Genomic DNA, 20,172 nt, shown 5'->3' on the forward strand with positions numbered 1-20,172 from the left:
GCGAATAATCTCAAACACCAGCGAAATAAAATGTTAGCATGTACACATCGGACATACATCTCATACATATATCTCATATATATATATATATATATATATATATATATATATATCTCATACATCTCAGAAAAACACATGCACGGTGGAGAGTACAGTTCATGTATGTGCACAACTGATACTATTTACATCCACTACAAATGCAGCGACTAATGTTACTACTTGCATACATACATAAACATAACTATATAATTACAGTAATGATAATGACCATGAAGTAAAATATTTAATTTTGTGTTTAGCGTCTAATCCTAAAGGTAAAATAGAGGTAATTCCACTTCTGTCTGTGATGAGAAAGAGCAGATACAGGAGGATACTCCCACACACTGTATCTGCTCTTTCTCATCATATATATAAATATATATTTCAGCCTCTCCAGCCTATTTTGAATGCTTTTAAATGTTGTAATGAGTAATCAAGACAAGCAAAAGAAAAGGCATTTCTTTACAGACGTGAGACAGGATTCAGTTTGACACTGTTGTACTGACGCAGCACTGTCTACTTCATACACACAATATTTAGCAACAGCAACTTTCAGAGGAAATAATACAGACCACATTTGGTCCAGTGTAAATATTTGTTGAATCTGTTGCCAGGACCTTTACTTACCGCAATATGAACAGAATATATTCTGGCCATTACTTTCATGGGTACTTCACCTTCGTAGTTTATCCCTATGTCTCAGAAGCTATGGGGTAAACACTGGCACTTAGATTCTATGTTTAAGCTGACATAAACATAATCCAGTTGCAGTTCTGTTTGTTGTTTGTTTGCTTTAAAAAAAAAAAGCCAAACATCAGGCTGCTAGCTCAGATATTCCAAGCATGCTCAGTTCACCAAGGTTATGTGGAAATACTACAGTGGTACAAATTAATGAGAGCTCAGGGCAACAGGTGCTGTGGGAATTGATGGCCAAAGAATTCAGCTAATTATTGCGAGTGGCCTCTGCTGTATTTCACCCTGTTTGCTTTTGTTAATTTAGCTGTCATATAAATTTGATTTAAAAAAATGAAACTACTGTCCCCTTTTGGTTACTCTTTTACTGTGGATTTTTGTACAGGAGTTTTATTTGTAGACCAGTTGTAGAATGAAATAAAAGAAAATCTCATGACATGTACAAAACATGTTACCAACATTTAGGGACTTGCCCTTCTTGTACATTTTTATTTTTAAGCTTTTCTGCTCTGTTGGCTCAGGAATAAACATTTATTCAGCAGTCAGTGACCTTAAATTTTTATTGCTTAAACGTTTTTGAGAAAAGTCAAAACTCAAATCTTCAGTCCAGCAACAGATAAAGAGTGGAGTCAAGCGAATAGAAGAGTTCAGACAAGCAATATTGTTTTTAGTTAGCTGCTGGAATTCACAACTAAAACAATGGTGTGTTATAATTGCAGTTTTTACAAAATAAAGATACAATCAATAATATTTTTCTCATTTTGTTATTCGTCCCAAATTGTTGCCTTTCTATTTTCAGTTTTAGAAACCATTTGAATACAACAAAGAAAAATTAATAGTCATCAAGCCTTCTCCAGTACCAATCAAAAGCAGGAGAATTTGCTCAAAGATGTTGTTCAGTAATAGGAGCATGAGCAGTCTGCCCCCATTACTACATAATAGTTAACCTTCGTCTGACCCTCTTCACTCTCTACTAATTAAACCAGGCCGGACGCAGCTCATCGTTATCCTCTGCCCTGGAGTCTTCTCATTGACTTTGAGGTCATGGCGTGAAAACTAATACTTTAATTCTATAAACAGACAAACTCAGACACACTAACACAGCGTGAGCAGTTTGCAGGGTCGTACCTTCAAAAACGTACGTACACATACTGTACAGTATCGAGCTATCTACCTGCTCTGTAGCGTCTTATCTGCAGCATAATTTGTGACATTGTGGTATTCATGAATTGAATAGTAAAAGTCTTCCCTCGTTCTTCTTGCTGATTTTCATAGAGAAATACTGAAATTCTCCTCTGTCTTTTATCACAGGCCAATGAAAGTGACTATATTTTAATATGAACTACTTTGTTCCTCACACTGGTGGCACAACAGGTGAAAGTGCTCTGCAGTAATAATAAAGGTCTTTGAATTTGGATGTTCACCAAATGGAAAAAGGAAAGTCTCTCATACTGACTATAGTGTTTTTTATTGTTCCCAGTCACAGTGGCTTGGTCAGCCTTTTACAGTATTTGTTTGGGAACACAAAGCAATTATTAATGTTTAAAATTGTTATTGAGGTGATGTGTGCAGATTGTACCTTTGTGTGTGAGTGTGTGTGGTTTCACCTTGCTTTTCACACCTTATTGTGGCAGCAGTGACATTTTCAGGAGGTAAAGCAGAAATTCAGTATAAATGAAGACTGATGTCTCCATCCTAGCCTGTGACCAAATTACTGAACTGTGGATTACAGTCCTCCTGTGTCTCATACACAAACGGGGCTGAGCCACAGTTGTTCTCAGAGGAGAAAAGTTAGTTAGAAAACACATGGTGTTGTAAATTATTCCAAAATTAAATTATTCCACCAAAATTATTATTATTATAGAACAAGGTTCTGTTTGGACACGCTGTTTTCCCTGAAATACTTCTCTACAAGAAGAGAAGTATCATTACATCTTTTCTGACTTGCCTTTAGTTGTTTTGCAATCTAATGTGTTTTAGCAGCATTGAAACCAACAAAAGACAAACAAAAAGTCTACAGCCACACTAACGTCTGTATGAGGCTGTCATGCTCATTGTAAAGAAAACCAATCTGTTTGATAGAAAATCCAGTATTGGACAAGTTTCATAGAAATCCAGTCCACAGTTGCTGAAATAATTCAGTCTGGCCCAAAGAAGTGGACCCACTGACTGTGCCATCCCTTGAGCCACACCACTAGCATGGCCAAATTCAGCATTTAAAATGACAGTGGTACTCTTTCTGTCAAATTTCCACCTTCTCACATTTTCTCCTCACTTCTTTTCCCATCTCTTTTTTTTTTTCCTTTCAATCCATTACCTCCCCAGGCTGCCTTCCGCACAGACCTCTCTGTGCTCCTGGACCAGGTTGGAACAGGAAAGGAGTCCCTCAGCTTCATGAAGCGCCGGATCCGCCGCCTTGCACAGCAGTGGGCAACAGCCGCCAACCGCCTGGATGCCAAGCTGGAGCAACAATGGAGGGACCAGAAGAAGGTGGGAGACAGAGGGGAGCGATGGAAACAACCACGTGATTGTTGGTTGAGGGTGTGTGGGAAGAATGGAGTGGGTGCAAAGTGTTAACTCTTTTGACTGTGATCAGATACTGGCATAACATTTGTTTGAGGCTAAATGCAAAATGCAGTTGAGAAAAAAAACTTGGCATTGACAAAAAGATCAAGAGCTTAAATGGTGTGAGGAGTGTTACAGTAAATACAAATGTGCATCAGTGGTGGTCTGTTTTAAAAAAAAAACATGCAGTAGGAGGGCAAAGGGAGGAGAATGGAGACAACAGCACAACTTAACTGTACACAATGAAAAACGGTATGCAGCTTATAGTATAAGACTATAAGCGTGCACAAGACTCAAAGTGATTTACAAATGCCATACAATAAAGCGGAGAATTCAAGTGTGACTAAAATAATTTTGATTCAAAGATGCTAGGCATGGGAAACAGTTTTCCACTCAAGTATTTAGGCATAAAAAGCCTTTTTCAGATGGTCTCAGTTTGCATGATGGTGAAAGAAAATGACAGAGGAGGTAATGATATGTTGTCATCTATCGCTGCCGTCTGCATTCTTCCTCTGTAATTGGTGTGTGACTGTCTTTATGTATCCCTTCAAAGATACTTTTTAAAGCTGTATACTGTAAAATAGAATTTACTGTGTTATCGCACCGTTAAATTGTTAAACCTCATTTCGGTTGGCACTGAAGCAGTGCAGCATGGACTTGGCTACTTCCTGTTTGAGGCCACGCATGCCAAGGGCTTAGTGTGAGAGAAAGGAAGAAATAGATGCGATGATAGATGAGAGAGAAGAAACGAAAGGGAGAAAGGAGGCAAGAAAGGATGATGATGAATGATTGGGATTATGATGAAATGCCAAGCCTTTGCCAGTGCCAGAGGGAGAAGAATACGATGAGAAGGGAACGACAAAAGGGGGATGGATGATAGTGGGGAAAGGTACTGTGGAATATGGATTAGCAAAGGATTGATGGAGGTGGAGGGAAGGGAAGTCATGAGCCACCACTGAGATGAGCAAGAAACGGAGGGCCAAGGTGCCTGAGAATGTTGGGTATTTTATTAAAAAATTGTTAAAAATATTAAACTAAGGGTGTAATTTCCAAATGTCAGTGAAAGCGATATGTAATTAAAACTTTGGAAGTCTTAGAAACTTTTTTGCTGCATACACTGTCACTCCACCGTATTTTAGGTTTGTGAAGCCTCCCTACCAATTACATTTCTTATCCCACTCTAGTAGACTCATAATCTTTTAGTTAAGAAAATAGTGATATATGAAGGAGTGAATGTGAGAAGGCAGATTGAGCACACAGTCGGCTTCTTCCCTCCAAAATGTTTCTCTCTTCTCCCATCTCTCTCTAAAATAAGTTAACAAGAGTGGAAATAGTCCTCTGTCACTGAGATTGATGCTCTCCTTTCCTGTAGCGCACCGAGGGGATTTGTTATCCTCTATCATGGCTCTGTGGCTGTTTGAACACCCTATATGCCTTACAACGTGCTGCTGCTGCCTCAACGGCAGATGTCGGGGTGTTTGTAAGAGTTAGCCTTCGCTGTCAAAAGCTGTTATCATAATAATTAGAAACAGAAGTATAAAATGTGTGCATGCATGTGTATGTGACTGCTAATTGGACATCATTGCAATAAAAGCCAAAGGCAGAACCTAATACAGGATATTTCATTTGAAAATGTAATTCGTATCAGTCAAATTTACTGCTTTTGACTGTTACCCTCCTCCCTCACAGGAAACTTCATTTTCATTTAAACTTTAAAGTAAGCGGTTACTTTAAGGTTGGGAAGGAGAACACTGTTTAATTTTAATTAAATCAGAGCTCGGGGAAAAAAACACACCGTCTGATGTGAATTGACTATGGCCTTGCACTCACCTAACCTTTGTCTTTGACAAAATCCCTCGCCTCCAATATCAATTTTAGCATTCTGCTTGAGTGTGCCGACTTTACAATCCCAATTGGGCTCTGTTGATTCAGTTCTGTTTCCCTGTCTGGCTTTCTCTCTGATTGTAAGCGGAGTGAATGTTTACTCAGAAAAAGAAAGAATTAGCAGAGCAGAGAAGGAAGTATTGAGGGAGACAGGATCGAGAGTGAGAGGAAACTGAGAGAAAAAGCAGGAGGATTCTTTTTAACCGTCAGCGGCAGAAACAAGAACGTGTGTGTGTGTGTTGGCTCTACAGCTATATTCGTGTATGTGTGTGTGTGTGTGTGTCTCTGTCTCTGTGGAAACTTGAGAAATATAATTCTGAAGGATTTTCTTTTTCCTAAGAGTCACGGCATATATATTTGAGAGATAGACATTTGAGAGATTTTGTATGCAGAATGTAGTGGTGAGTGATGAAGTAGAAGCCTGCATTGGATATTCTTGGAAATCTCTTTCATTTTTTTTAACTAATCTGCCTATTTCCTCAGTGCTTGTGGAGTTCAGAAATATTACAATCAACCTTTTGGCTGCACCTCTTTTTCAAAGCAGTTATATATTTGAGAGAGCTCATCTTTTTTTAGTGCCATTATCAAACTTAATGAAAAGTCTGGGTCAACCCATTCAGCCATAATATTGTAGTTGATGGAACATTTTGTGTAAAACAAATTGAAGTTCTCTTTTTTTTGTAACATCAAAGGAGACATATTCAGGCATAATGGAACTATTTTTAAGAGGGAACAGCACAGATTCAAAGACACTGACCTTATCCTGTTAACCTGCTACGCTGCCTGTCTGGTGTAAATTTAAGTGTCTCAGAAAGAGACCATATGTGCACCTGTGCCTGCTTGGTGTGCATAGAGCATGCACGTTTAGTGTGTTTGTCAGCATATGCTAAACTGTTAATTTCCCTTCCTCCTGTTTCTGCCCTCTTGAGAGTTAATTGACCTCTGACTGATGAAGTGCAGACAGTGTAGGAGACTAATGGGATATGGAAGGTGAAGCGAGCAGTGAGGAGGTGGGAGTGGGGTGGGGGGTTAGGAAAAGTGAAAGGGGGAAGGAAAGGTGGGGGGTGGGGCAGGTTGGCGGAGTATGACAAGGAGGAGAGACGTGAGGAGAAACAAAGCAGGAAAAACAGTCTGTAGAGGTATAAAAAGGAGCATGACGGAGAAGGTGAAATTAAGGGTAGGGTAGAGATGGTTGGCAGTGCCAGCTTGTGTTGCCACCCGTGGCCTTCCATCGGACAGCTGCGACCTTCTCAAGGGCCACGGTGCCTGATCGAACAGGGTCGCACTCACACACACACACATGCATTTACTGCAAAGTCTTGCTTTAACAGATGCTGAAACAAGCATTAGCATTCCTCTGTCGTTAGCCTGTTAGTGATGAGTGAAGCAAAGCAGGGCAATGGACTGGTACCACATACTGTATATGACAGCCACTTCCACTCTCCTGCCCTCATACGTACGCTCCAAGGATTTTCCAAGGATTTTACTTAGACACACACTCACGTTACATAAAACATCTGCACATAAAAGACAATAGATTTCCTCTTCCAATGCTTATCCCAGTTATATAATTACAAAAAGCCTTTCAGAATAGGGACAATGTTGTGAGAGGACCTTGATTTGTGATATAAAAGTTTTGCGAGGTGGCACATGAACACACACACCAGCAGACAGGGCTTTGTAAAGGTGAGTGAGAGATTTGAGCATGAGTGTGTTGTTACCGTACGTCTCTGCCTGTCTCAGCGGATTTGCCGCGTCTTTGTGTTCAATCCCTGTGAGATGTTAACTGTACAGAGCAGCCTTAGATGCTTTTGAGAATCCCTCGAGCTCACGGCGAATGACTGAGCATCCACACTGCACACACTCAGACATCCACACAAACAGAGTTCATTGATGTATGTCAGCGTGAAACAAATGCGCTCAAACAAACAAAAACCAACAAAATTCAAAATGCATCAGCACGCACACACATGCACTCAGACACATGCCATATGGGAGTACCATAAGTCCACTGTATAAAGAGCTCCCCTCACGGCAGCTGGCCGTGATACAGGAGTTTTTGACGAAGTACAGCTTTAGTTACGGAGTTACTCCCTCTGTTGTCGACTTCCCATTGAATGGCTTTACCGCCTGTTCATCTTCATTTTCGAGCGAGTGTGTTAGCAAATATGCAAGATTGTGTTGGCGGTGAAAGTGTGTGCTGGTTATCTGCACAGTCACACACAGTGTGAACCACCCACCCTAGTTTCTCTCTCCTCTCCGTTCCAGATATTGATTCTTATTCTGTGATATAAAAGGTTACTTCTCCAGCGCTGTTCTGATATGTTTCATTGAACTCCACTCTAACACTAACTGTGTTCCCATACTGAGGAATTAACATTTGCAAATGGAGATAAATACTGCTTATCAGAGAGAAAATTAAATCCCTCCTTAGCAGTCGAGATGATGGGTGCAAGTTACCAGATTTTGTCTCTTACCTCTCTCCCTATTAACTTTGTGTTTGCGTGTCAATGCCAGTTTTGAGCAATCCAATCCACAATTATTCAGCTCTGGTGCCGCTGTGCAATATTCCTCATATTTATTTAGCATTGTTACCGTGCTGCTGCCAGCATGTGAAATGCAGCTCCTTCTGTCTCCATTTTTGCGTGCTTGCCAGTGTTTGTGTGATACACCCTCACCAGCACCACTGCCACCACCAACCAGCCAAGAGAGTGAATAGTATTGACGCCACAAATTCTCACTCTTGCCATCTGCCACCCAAACTGTAATTAAATTTCACTTATCTTTTTTTATGAAGCAGAAGTTAATAGAGCAGACTTATTAAATCAGGGGATTTTTCACGCCAGCTGGAGTGTCACTGGAGCCTGGCTCAGCTGCATACACACCACTGTCCAGTCTTTTATACACATTTTGTACATGTTAACTTTAGGACATCAGTGAAATGACTTAAGCACTAGTACTGTATGTCTACATCTATAATACAAAGAAAACCTCCCATCACTACATGTAATTCTAATTATATTAGATAATTAAAAATCTGATTTCTAAAGTATTTTTTTTCTCTTTCTGTTATTCAGACATAATCTCACGAAGATTGTTAAAGGTGTGATGTGTAGGTGCACTGTGTGTACACGTGAAGAGAGAGCGTGTTGCAACACACCTTCTAGCTTTTAATAAGCACTATTGTAAACACACATGCACATACAAGCAGATAGAGAGAGACGTAGAGAGACAGAGAGAGAGAGAGAGGTTGATATAGTAAGCAATCACCGTCAAAACTTTCTGGCAAACTCCACACAGTTGGCCTGAAGCTCATTTTGTATGTTGCATGGAGGTGTTCATGCTGCATTAGTTAATCAGGATTACTCAGCAGAGCAATGTTTGGACATGGCTGTGTCTAATCCGCTGTGAAAGGCAACGTGTTGCTCATTTTTCGGTGGGTTGCACTAATTACAATACGCAGTAGCTACGGTAGGTGGACATGCATGATAGGACTGCATCCTGTACGTGCAAAGTTGTATAATAGTGCAACATATAATTCCTTCACGTGTATTATATGATGTTTAAAAACAAAGGGGATTTTCCAATCAGGTGCCTAGGAATTAGTTACAGTAGTTATCTAGGCACATGGTGCATATGAAATTAGTTGGATGGTACGTAAGTCCGTAATGATGGATTTCTACACATGCACGCTATTCCATGGAGCATGAGGGGATAATTCATTGGGGATTTCAAAGAATTACTTTTTAGTTTCCATAATTTTCTTTCGGAAGAGTCTGAAATTCTAATGATTCTAATCCTCAAACTCATTAAAACAGTTTGCACTGCAGAGGCTTAACTTTCAAGGAGCTTAACTTTACACAGTACGCACATATATAAATAATGTAACTTTAATCAGATTAAATTAAATGTACTTTATAATATACACATTACACATTATGTGTAGTTACTGGAACATTACTACACCATCATCATGACACATTGTCTGTGAAGGATGTTATTTTAAACGGTGTACATTATAGAACTTGCTAAAGAATGGCTGGATTTTTTTAGGCTTATCATCTAAGAGGGAAAATATGCTTTTGTAAATATTACTATACTTGACAGTACAGTAGGGAGCCAGCATATGGTTGAAAGTACACAGGAAAAATGCACACATAAAACAAAAGAAATAAGAAATTTACAATGCCACTGCAGACAGGAGGAGATGTAAAAAATATGTACAGCTAAGACAGAGAAAGTATCAAAATAGAAACAATATAATATACATAGAAAAAGAGATATTAGACAGTAAAAACAATTCATTTATTATTACAAATAGCAGCAGAGAGAAAGAGAGAGAGGAAGGAGCAGAGATTTTCACTTTCTGCAGGGAGCTCATCATATATCACCATACTCTTACACATTACACATTATTATTATCATCATTATCATGATCGTTACTAGGCCACTAGTTGTCATGCAACCATAAGCTTTCTAAGTTGTTGTTCCTTACTGCAGTAGCTGTGTAATTTTGAAATGGGCCATGGATGATTACGATAAAATGTATGGATTTCAGGGCGCTTTCAGGTGCCACAATATATTTTTGAGGTCTGCCATTGGCCCGCGGGCCCCACTTTGAGCATCACTGAGTTCACACTTCACAATGTAAAATAGGGTAACATTAGAGGTAACAAAAAAAGTAAGGCTTTAAAGATAGGTACATTGCATTGGAAGTAACTAGGTTAATGTTTGTAAAATATTTATTGAATAAAGAGGAAGTTACTCAGAAACCATCAATAATACCACTATAATTACTATACTATTGTACTCACAGTTAATTGCTGAGGTTCATCAACACTGCAACACTGCTCATAGGTCGGACTTTATCAGTGAGATGGTTGTATGTCTCACGAGGGTCCCTTGGGTTAGACATGTGTTATTGTGCTGCACTCACTTTTGGTTTTACTAAAGAAAGAGGTTCAGATAATCTGGCTTCTCATGTTTTTGTCCAATTGGACTTCATCATAGTAATGTCACCATGTCCCCAGATCTCTCTGATGAGATCTTAGGTGAGCAGGTGTTTTCATGACCATGATGGTCGAAACTACAACATTAAGACTCAAATGGGATTAAACCCTTCAAGTCATATTAGTTAGATACTGATGAAGCCTCTACAAGCCTCTGCACTAGTTGGATATTTAGTCATGTTTTGCAGTTGGTACTCGTCTTAATTGGAGCTTTGTCTTGCAGCCTTACCACAATATATCCCTGTCCTCTCTCAGATCCTGGTCCATGTAGGCTTCCTTACAGAGGAGTCTGGAGATGTTTTCAGCCCCAAAGTCCTGAAAGGAGGTCCTCTGGGGGAGATGGTCCAGTGGGCTGACATCCTCACTGCCCTCCATGTTTTGGGACATAACCTCAAGATTTCCATGTCTGTCAAGGAGCTGCAAGGGTGAGTAACTCTATACTAAAGTTACCAGATACTGGAGTGTTAGTGACTTGTTAGTGGTAGTGCAAAGGTTGAGATTGCCAAAGATTAATAAATCACTGCCACGGCTGATTAAGCACCAGATTAAGCATCTATTTGAGCTGGTATTGAGAGAAGCCAGTAGGTGACATTTCACCAGTTGACCAGTTACATTCTGTCAATATAGGGATTATCCAGACAAGGAAATGTTTGCTTTGAGAGGGTATTGATTGGCAGAGTCAAAGCTATAAGTAAACAGCATGATTACTTGAACCAAAGTATGGCCTCCCCTAACATCTGCAGGTTTAATTTACTGCATAAATTACTTTCAGCAATGGCATCCTGTCACAGTTGTATTTAACATGTTTATTAGGAAAGATACAATATGTCTGCCACAAAATGACCCCTGATGACTGCTGTGACAACAAACTGACCTTTTAGCATCCTCCCATTATCACTGTGCTCCTGTACTCCCACATATTGTATTCAAAATGTGTAAGAGCGTGTTGTGCTCTAATTACACCCCATCTTAGTTCAAAGATTAGGTATTAAGGCCCTAAGGTCCTGTTGGCTTATTTGTCTCTGTATTGATTACCTATCGATGCACCCCACAGCTTCCTGTGTGTGTTTTTATCTCCTGCGTCAGCACGCTTACATGTTTCTGCTGACGGATACAGCTGTAGAGCCAACACACACACACACACACACACACACACACACATAGACAGGTGGATGGATGTAAATCTACCCGGTTGGGAGAGATCCCTCAGGCTTGCTTTGTCCAGTCTATGCAATATCTACTTCATGGCTGAGACGGAATAAATCGTAAAGGTTGTCAGGTTCCCATGATGGATGGCTAATGCTGAACAGTAGAATTATGAATAGGTATGAGTTTGAGAAGGCAACAGTGTCATACCGTAGATGGGCGATGTCTTTGTTCAGCCTTGATTGGCCAAATAGTCTTTGTGTTTCTGCCATCGTTGATCAGTGCGATGACACAAGTATGGAGTATAGATCAATATAATGATGTCTACAGAGACCCCACTGTACTCTCTTACACTGTGCACAGCCTGTGACAACGCTCACAAATCATGGGAGTAGTATTGTATTGACCCCCAGCCTTTGGCAGTCATTTTGTCGACATATAACGCCTCTGGAGGGAACAGGAGCAAGAAAAATCTAGAAGAATTTTATACTTAAAAAATGAGTTTGGAAATGGCAGGGACATCCACAAGGCTGAGTCAGTTGTCACACTAGAAATGGATGGCAGGAACGTTTTTACAATGAGCGTGTCACAGTTGTGTCTTGGGACGCCCATTTTAAAATTGGTCTTTCTCACAACTTGGGCTGTAATTTTTTTTTTTTTTTTTCCAATCTAACATACCAGCTTGAAGACTTTTCTTTCACCTTGCCCACATGCAATCTATTTGGAAGGAAAAATAGGTTTTACCTTTGAATTACTCTGGGAAGCAGTCTAATCTTTCTTCAAACTGCATTTGGATCCTGACTCGGTCCTCGAAAAACTCTGGTGCGAGATATGGCACATCAACATTGCCTTCTGATGTCAATCTTTCCACATGGTTTGCTGCAGGAAAGTGGAACAGAGAAGGGTTATGCAGTGTGTCCAATTGTTTTTTTTTTGTTATATGTCACTTTTTTGTTCTCACACCTTTCATTTCCCTTGGTCCCAACCTTCAGGGAGGCAAAAAAAAATTAAAAGTTAAGGTTGAACAAGGTTAATACAGTTGAGTTGTTGTACCATGAAAATAAAAATACTGTGGTCTGCTTTCCTCATGTTGTCTCGCATGTTCCACACAAATCTGTTATTGTAATTATCTTGTATTTTATCGTCTTTGACTCTTCATAATAGAAGCACTTACAGCTACAATAAGGCTTTTATACATTCCACACCGAACCTGAAACTAACATGTTATAGATGATAATGTTATACTGTAATGGCTCTACAGTATGCAGTGAAACCTTCAGTGATAAAATGTAAGTGTGTAGTTCGAATGCATAGTCATTCACCGGCCTCGCTACTAAGCTACAAACAACTCTGCAGTTATTCATGATTTGAAAGCATGGGGTAAGAATTTTCTGTGTGTTGGGACTGTGAAGTACACATGGAGTAAAAAAAATATTTGTGAAAGAATGAAATAATCAGTCTTCTCTTAACACTCAAACGCATTTTTATGTTGTTTCTCTGTCTCTTTCTCTCACACATTGTCTTTGTGTATAGTCACATCATACCATGCTAATGTAATCATTGGGTTTTGCCAGTAAGCAGACAATAAAGGGGGAAGTCACAGTGATAACACCTCGAGTAGCTTACAAGCATTTCACACAAAATATCAGTCAGATGTAAATCAACAAGCACATTTATGAAATTTCATGATATGCAATATTTCCAAGCAGATGTGTGTTGTGTTAATCTCATTGTTACTGCCGTTGGCACGATTGCAATTGACTTTGGCATTTGTGATTTGTGGTCTTTTAAAAGCCTTATCTGTCATTCTGATTTCCTCTCTTTCTAAAGACTGTAGCTGACAGCATACTGTACAGCAAACTTTTTTTTAACTAATCTTTAATGAACTCACTTGTATGTTTATTAACATTAGATATTAAGTAACATTTAATTTTCTACTAACCTGCACAAGGTTACAGGACTGTCACTCTCACTCAAAACGCTTTTGTTTGTCTGTGTTCTGCATTGATAGTAGAAGCGGGACGTACCGATACCACTGCGGCCATGGTACACTATTACAAGTTTTATGCCTTTTTATCAAAGAACTCTCTTACCTCCGACTTATTTCAGTGAGGTTGTGGCAATAGTCAGTCAAGTTGTACACAAAGTGATCCCTGGTGCAGTGCATGCATGTAAATTGGCACAGAATCTGTTATATCTAAGACTCATTGGCTGGTTACCAATCATGGCCAATCAAGCTAAAAACCAACCTGATTGATCGGTGCATCCCTAATTGTTTTTAAAAACAGGTTTTTAAAAACTCACTTACAGTAAAACTTCAAAGCTGTACACTACCGTTCTGTTTCAGCTGAAGTTCATATTTCTTTTGATGCTACTTGCTTCTTTTGCTTCTTTCTCAAGCTATTTTCTCTCACTTTTTCTTAACATTGGCCATTTGTGTAGACATACAGCACTGGTTCCTTTGTTCCTCCTGTCTCCAGTAACGTGCAATAGTACCTCCAGAAACAGGAGGCGAGACATTTTAAACATTTCCCTAAAGACAAACAGGTGGATAGATGAGCAAACCAGACAGTCAGGCAGAAACACAAAGACAGACACAAAGGTAAATATACAGAAAAATGGTCTGACAGGCAGGCCAACCAAGACAAATGGAAAACCAGGCAGACAGACAACAATTGCCCCAAAAACACTGCTTATTGGAAGTTGAGTCCAAACAAAGATCTGGGAACTTTTCTTTGATTTTCTTTAGGCGAGACTGACTAGCGACGAAGTGCCCAGGGTCCATCCACTTCCACAATTTCAAAATTCTTTGTGTGTGTGTGTGTGTGTGTGTGTGCATGCATGTGTGTCTGTGATACATTGCTTTCATGGCCACATCTGAGAGTAATTGGCTGAGGGGGAAGCAGACAGAGGGTAGCTGTAATTGGTCACTGAGGGGATGATTTGGTCTTGTACGTATACTGTACCATACTGTATACTGTATATAACATAAAACCTGATTTGTAGTTTCCAATCAGCGCAGTGGTCAGGTGGCTGGACTTTATTCACTAGAGATGGGTGGTCAGAGCACATAGAGAATCACTAGCATACTGTGTCCTTGAAGCCAAGCAGTTTGCTGGTGGATCTAACGGGGGGAGGATGAAATTGTTGGAGGTCAAAACTACAAATGATGGATTTTTTTGCCTGGGATTTGCTGTGGGTTGGAAAGCTAATAGAGCATTATATGAAATGCTTTTTGTCAACACCCAATATAGATATATTCATATAGCATAGCCCCACTTAGATCATAGCACTTAGTTTGGGGTTTCCTGTTCAAATCAGGATTCTTTTGGTTATTTCTTGCTTCGGACAGTAGCCAGGCTGCAGGCAGTTGTCTTTGTGACATTGGCACAAACATTAACATCGCTTTATGCTGGAAATGCTGGGGGGGGAACGCATTCAAATGTTAAAAAACGTTGTCTATTCCCAGTTTAATGTGATTGTGTTGTCTTGTGGCCTGCAGGTCATAATGACACAGGGAATCATTCGCTTCTAATCTCCCTTTCCTGTGACAGAGTGGAGAGGTTTCTCAGTAGGCTGTCAATGTGTGAGTGGATGAACTGATGGGAAAATGTGTATGGAGAGGCCTGTGGGGGGAAAGAGGAAATAAAGGAGAGTACAGAAAAGTGCTGAGTTGACATCTGTTGGGGTGGGGACTCTTGTTATTCAATATGCAAATAATGGTTCTTTGCATTGGATCTATTTTTTTTAAGACTCAGTGATAAATGCCACCCCTTTGTTTTTCAGATCTATGAGTGTCCTTCATTTCTGCACAAAGCAGAACTATTACTTGCGCCATTTACTAGCCCACACACAACAGCACACAAACTAGAGCTAATTTGATACAGATCTTTGCATCTCCTTGTTTCTGCTGAGTGTGCACTCCTCACAATATGGGCTATCTGAGTAGCTCAATGGAAATGAGGCTGAATTTCACACCAATTAAATTGGCAAGGCACCTGAGATGTATAAGTGTGAAAAGGAGAAAAGACAGAGTTCAGCCTACTCAAGGGTCCAGATCACTCAGACCTGCTGTGTGAAGTGTGAAGGTGGATGATCAGCACCTTTGTGCTTGATCCTGTCACTACTGTTAAGAGACATGCAGAAGATGTTAATATTAATACTGAAAGATAAACCAATCTGGGACAGGAGAGAAAGAAATAGCTTTTTGGTGTATATGGCCCTTAGCACACGCTGGACACACACCATATGGACTGAAAAAGTAGACCGTGTATAGTGTAGTAGCCTGGATTTGAAGATCCAGGAAACAAATGTGATGAAATTGCGGTTTTGTTACTGAGCTCACATGAGACACCGACACTGGCAGGGTGGCTTACGAAGAGATGTGGGTGTTTTGCTTTGCATCATACACCACCAGTGTATGTTGGCCTTGTAATGATCACCTAGAGTAACCTAAAGGTAGTGGGGCAGTAAAGGTGACATAGGGGATATGTGACACTGAACTGAATTTTGCTGATGTGAAACCAAAAATATATTCCAGGTTCCAAGCGAGTAAAGTGGAGACGGGCTGTACTATGAACTGGAAAAGGGGTTCTTCAAGCCCACGTCAATGCGATTGGCCATCTGTGTGGAGGTTACTGTTGTACAACCACTTCTGTCCCTTTTTGTGTTTAACACAATGTGCATCACTATTAATGCTTTCCAGGAGAGACTCACTGAAAATATGCACTGTTATTCCCATATTTAGAAAGATTCTGTGTCTCCCCTTTCTGACAGCCAGCTTTTCATAACCGTTCAGAAGGGACTATAAATACTTTTAGCAACAACAAGTGTACACTGTACACTACTGTTGAGAACTGCTCAAATAAATTCATAAGATTCTTTTTGAACATTTGAACTGCATGTCTCATTGTGGGGTTTCTTTCCTTCCTCTTTCTCCACTAAAGGGTGCAAAATTTAATTAAAGTTTAACTGCAGGGCCAACATGAGCCTTATTTCAATGCTAGTCATCAATAGATGAGGATTTTTGATTCTCATAACTTACTTTTGTTGTTTTTAGCATACTTAAGTCAACAATTGACCAGTCTTGGCTAACAATATGGGTTAATAGGTTTTTTGCAATCCTCAGAGATGCCATGTTTTCCAAGTGGATTTTGTCCTGATTACCAATTTAAAACCCAAAGGAGTTCTCGTTTTCAATTTTCAGTTTCTTCCAGTGCTCTGTGTGACTTCCTCTTACCATCATTCCCACTTAATCTCTTCCTCTGACTTTAGGTGCCAAGTTTTACAATCTCATCCCAACTGCAGGTGATGTTTCAGTTGCCATGGAGATCAAACTCGGGGTCTTGTTTGGGGTTGGAGATGGGGAGACACAGCGGAACAGCCAATCAACACCTCTAATACAGTAGAGGAGAGAGAGGAATTTGGGAATCCAGAAGCATCAAGTTTCTTTTGTCCCTGAGATGTGCTGATAATTGGACGATGTGACTGCACAGTTACAAGGCCAAAACACGGATGCACGTTCGTTCAGATGTGTGAAGAGTTTTTAGTTTGATGTTCCTTGAAGAACTTCACAAATATGCATTTTCATGTCATTCAGTTTAGCACTATTTCTCAAAACTCTTCCTCCATGGTAAAGTTTTTTCACTGTCCTATTTACTGTATCTCCTGGCTGCTCCTAATTGCATGTGACATGCACAAAAACATGCAGTATTTATATATGTAAGAGCTGCAGAGCTGTATTTTCTATTTTAATCCTACGTTCACGTCTCTCCAAATCACATAAAAACACATTTATAGCAGTGCACAGTAGCCACTATGAAATAAGTCTTTGCTCATGCATTTGTTGAACTTGCCCTCTCTTTTCCATTAATTTGCCTCACACTCTATGAACTCATATACACCTGAAATTAACATGCTGCTGTGGTGATTAGAGACAAAAACTGCATAAAATCTACATTTGAGGGTCAAAGAAGGGATATGTATGCCTTTATTGATTTTACCCTTTTGTCACACTACAAGGCACTTGAGAGCCCAGTGCCAAGTGCTAATCCACTGTGTTTCGTCCAAGTGGCCCCCAAAGTGTCCTTTTGTGGGCACTTGATGCTCACTTGGATCACTCATGTGCATCTTTGGTCGACATAAGTACCCCTCTGGTCCACAAAATTTCACCTTTGGTCAGATTCCTGCGGGGCACAAGCTGAAGTGCTGCTTTGGTTCAACAATGGGGCAAAAATGAATATCAACCCTAAACATGTGCCTAAGACCAAGTACAAACTTAAACCTAACCCTGTGCTCCGTTGAGGTGACCCATTTTCATTTTACCCCTGCATCTAAGTTAATGTTATTTAATACTGCTGTTATGAGTTAATGGTCTTACGAATTATTGCCCTTGGTCTGAATTATTGCTACCATAATGACTTAATGCTGCTGTTTTTTAACTATTTGTTTAATCAGAAAAGGTGGTGTGTCAAACATTTCTTGGTCACTTGGAGACAAGATAATGGTTCAATTCTCTGTAATGGCCAAATTGAGCTTTTACACCAGTCTCACTAACAGCTAACAGTTGCTATAAAGGCCATCTGTCCACAAATCTTTTGCACTTTCATCTGTGCCATAAAACCTCTTAAAGCTTTTTATGTGCTTCTGTACATCGCCAGCTATATTCCCTCTGCATTTAAGTAATTCTAGTTCTGCTTCCACAGTGGTATTTCACGCCTCTCCTCCCTGTCTTCTTCTGCCAGGCAAACTACTGAATCAGCCATTCACATAATAAGAAAAACCTCAGTCGTATCTAGTGCGATGATTAGGGTTTAGCCTTCACTGACATATTGTGTTCTCTTAAGTATATCAGTCTCTAGGCATATCAGTTCTATGTACAAAGGTCAAATCTTCTGATCGAGGGAGGTTTAACTTGCATATCATTTGGATAAGTCATTAATTTTTTACCTGTAGAGTTTGTAGTTGTAAAGCAAGAAACAGTGAGTGGTACCTTTGGGCCTCAACTCCGGTCAGTAGAGCTGTTGGTGTGAATGTGTGCATGTTTAATCTACCTATTGTAACTCATCTGACATGATATGTAACTCTGTCTGTCTTGTGTGAGAGGGAACATTTTTACAGGGAGAGAGGGGCTCCATATGCACTTTTGAATCCATTTGTGTGCATGAACTACTACAGCATGCTGTAAAAGAACTAAAGCTAGTTTGAATCATAAGCTCATTGCTATAAGTCCAGCGCTTTGGCCCAGAAATGGCTTGCATAACCCAAGAGATTAATGCAAAAAGAGCTGTCCGCTGAGGTTGCGTAATGCCTTATAAAATTGGATCGGTCTTCAGATTTTCTCAGTTGCACACTTGGGTTTTTCTCTGTCTCGCTCTCCGTCTTGTGCAAGCTCTAGTTTGACCATCACTGTGTTTCAGCTCTCTTTGTATACTCTTCACTAGGGCTGAACAATTAATGGAAATAATTTTGAAATTGCAATAAGGCTGAGTACAATATCCCAATTGTAGGATTGGCAATTTTTTTGTTAACATTATAAATTAAGCATTGTGGTAATAAAGACATGCCCCAGCCTACAAATCATATTCTCCAGCCTTAAGGGAACATGCTTGCTTGGTAACAGGCTCAGCACGTCGTCATCATCATTTTGATGTATTTTTTTAGTGAAAAATGAAATACAAAAATTATGCCTTTCCCTCTAAAATCCTTCAATATCCCAATATCTGTCGAAATAATTGTAATTTAGTTGTTTTTGCACTTCTTTAAATCCATTTCTTTCTTCTACTTTCTATTTTCTTACTCCCAATAGCTTTAGGTTACATTTTTATCTCTCACTTTCATCTGTTTCTCAACACCAGCAGACAAAATGTGTCCTGACCTCCTTAAACGATGTCTGTGGCAACCTCTGAGAGCCTGAACGTGGCAGGTCAGAGACGCTGTAGTTAGAAATGTGGGTTCGACAAAGTCTGTGGGAATGCTCTCTGCACACCCTCAGCTAGGAAAACACATATTTCCTCTCAGAAATATTACTTGTGCAATATGCAGAGAAAGAAAAAGAGAGTGAATGTGTGGGTGGTTGTTTCGGTTTTTCTTAAGGTGTTTACTACTTCTTCCTCTATTTGTGCTAAGTTGTTTTTTGTAAAGTCCATGAAAAACCAAAGTCTCACTATTTCTGACTCTGCGTCTCGTAAACTATCCCAGTCACTCTCTTTCTCACACTGTCTCCCCATGTCTCTTCTCCCTCCATAACCGCCCATCAACTTGACTACCTCACCGCTGCCATCATTAAAGTGAAGCCTGTAGAGGGACTGGAGTCAGTGACTTCAGTTCACCTCCTGCTCTCCCACAGACTGGCTATGAGTTGCCTTATTATACCTGCCCCAAGCAGATAAGAACACATACACACTTGCGCACACACATGCTGTTTAATCTTGCTGTCTTTCCTTCTCCCAGGCAATTAGGCTGTTCTCACTTACCTCACATGGCTGCTTTTTTCATAACTAATACTTTTCTGTACCTTCTGACTTTAGTTTGCAAGCTAACAACCATGCAGGTTTAAAGCGAAACAACTTGAAAAGCAGCTGACGCTAAACATTATTATTCACTTGGCTGTAAGTGCCGGGGAGAAGCATCTGCTATTAAAAATATCCAGTCTTTTGAGTTATGAAGGGAGCTTGTATCTGATCTCTTTATTCGAGAGAACCTGCTGAGGTGTGTGAAACTGCTGAAGGGACTTGTGAGGTAACTCCCCCTTTAAGAAAAACGGTAGCACATTAACATTAATCAGTTGTGGGAGCTGCTTGTGTGTGTGTGTGCTGCGTGTGTGAGATAGTCATAG

The 20,172-nt window shown here is 40.0% G+C and overlaps 1 protein-coding gene across 1 annotated transcript in view; it reads left to right on the forward strand.

Annotated features, from left to right (window-relative positions):
* LOC139198853 (alpha-1,6-mannosylglycoprotein 6-beta-N-acetylglucosaminyltransferase B-like) overlaps window positions 1–20,172 on the forward strand; it is a 102,099-nt gene that overhangs the window by 47,210 nt on the left and 34,717 nt on the right. The window contains exons 7-8 of the mRNA XM_070827818.1: window positions 3,058–3,222; window positions 10,446–10,615. Coding sequence (XP_070683919.1) covers window positions 3,058–3,222; window positions 10,446–10,615 — 335 coding nt within the window. The remainder of the gene's footprint in view (window positions 1–3,057; window positions 3,223–10,445; window positions 10,616–20,172) is intronic.

This window comes from Pempheris klunzingeri, chromosome 3 (assembly GCF_042242105.1).
Source record: "Pempheris klunzingeri isolate RE-2024b chromosome 3, fPemKlu1.hap1, whole genome shotgun sequence".
NCBI lineage: Eukaryota > Metazoa > Chordata > Actinopteri > Acropomatiformes > Pempheridae > Pempheris > Pempheris klunzingeri.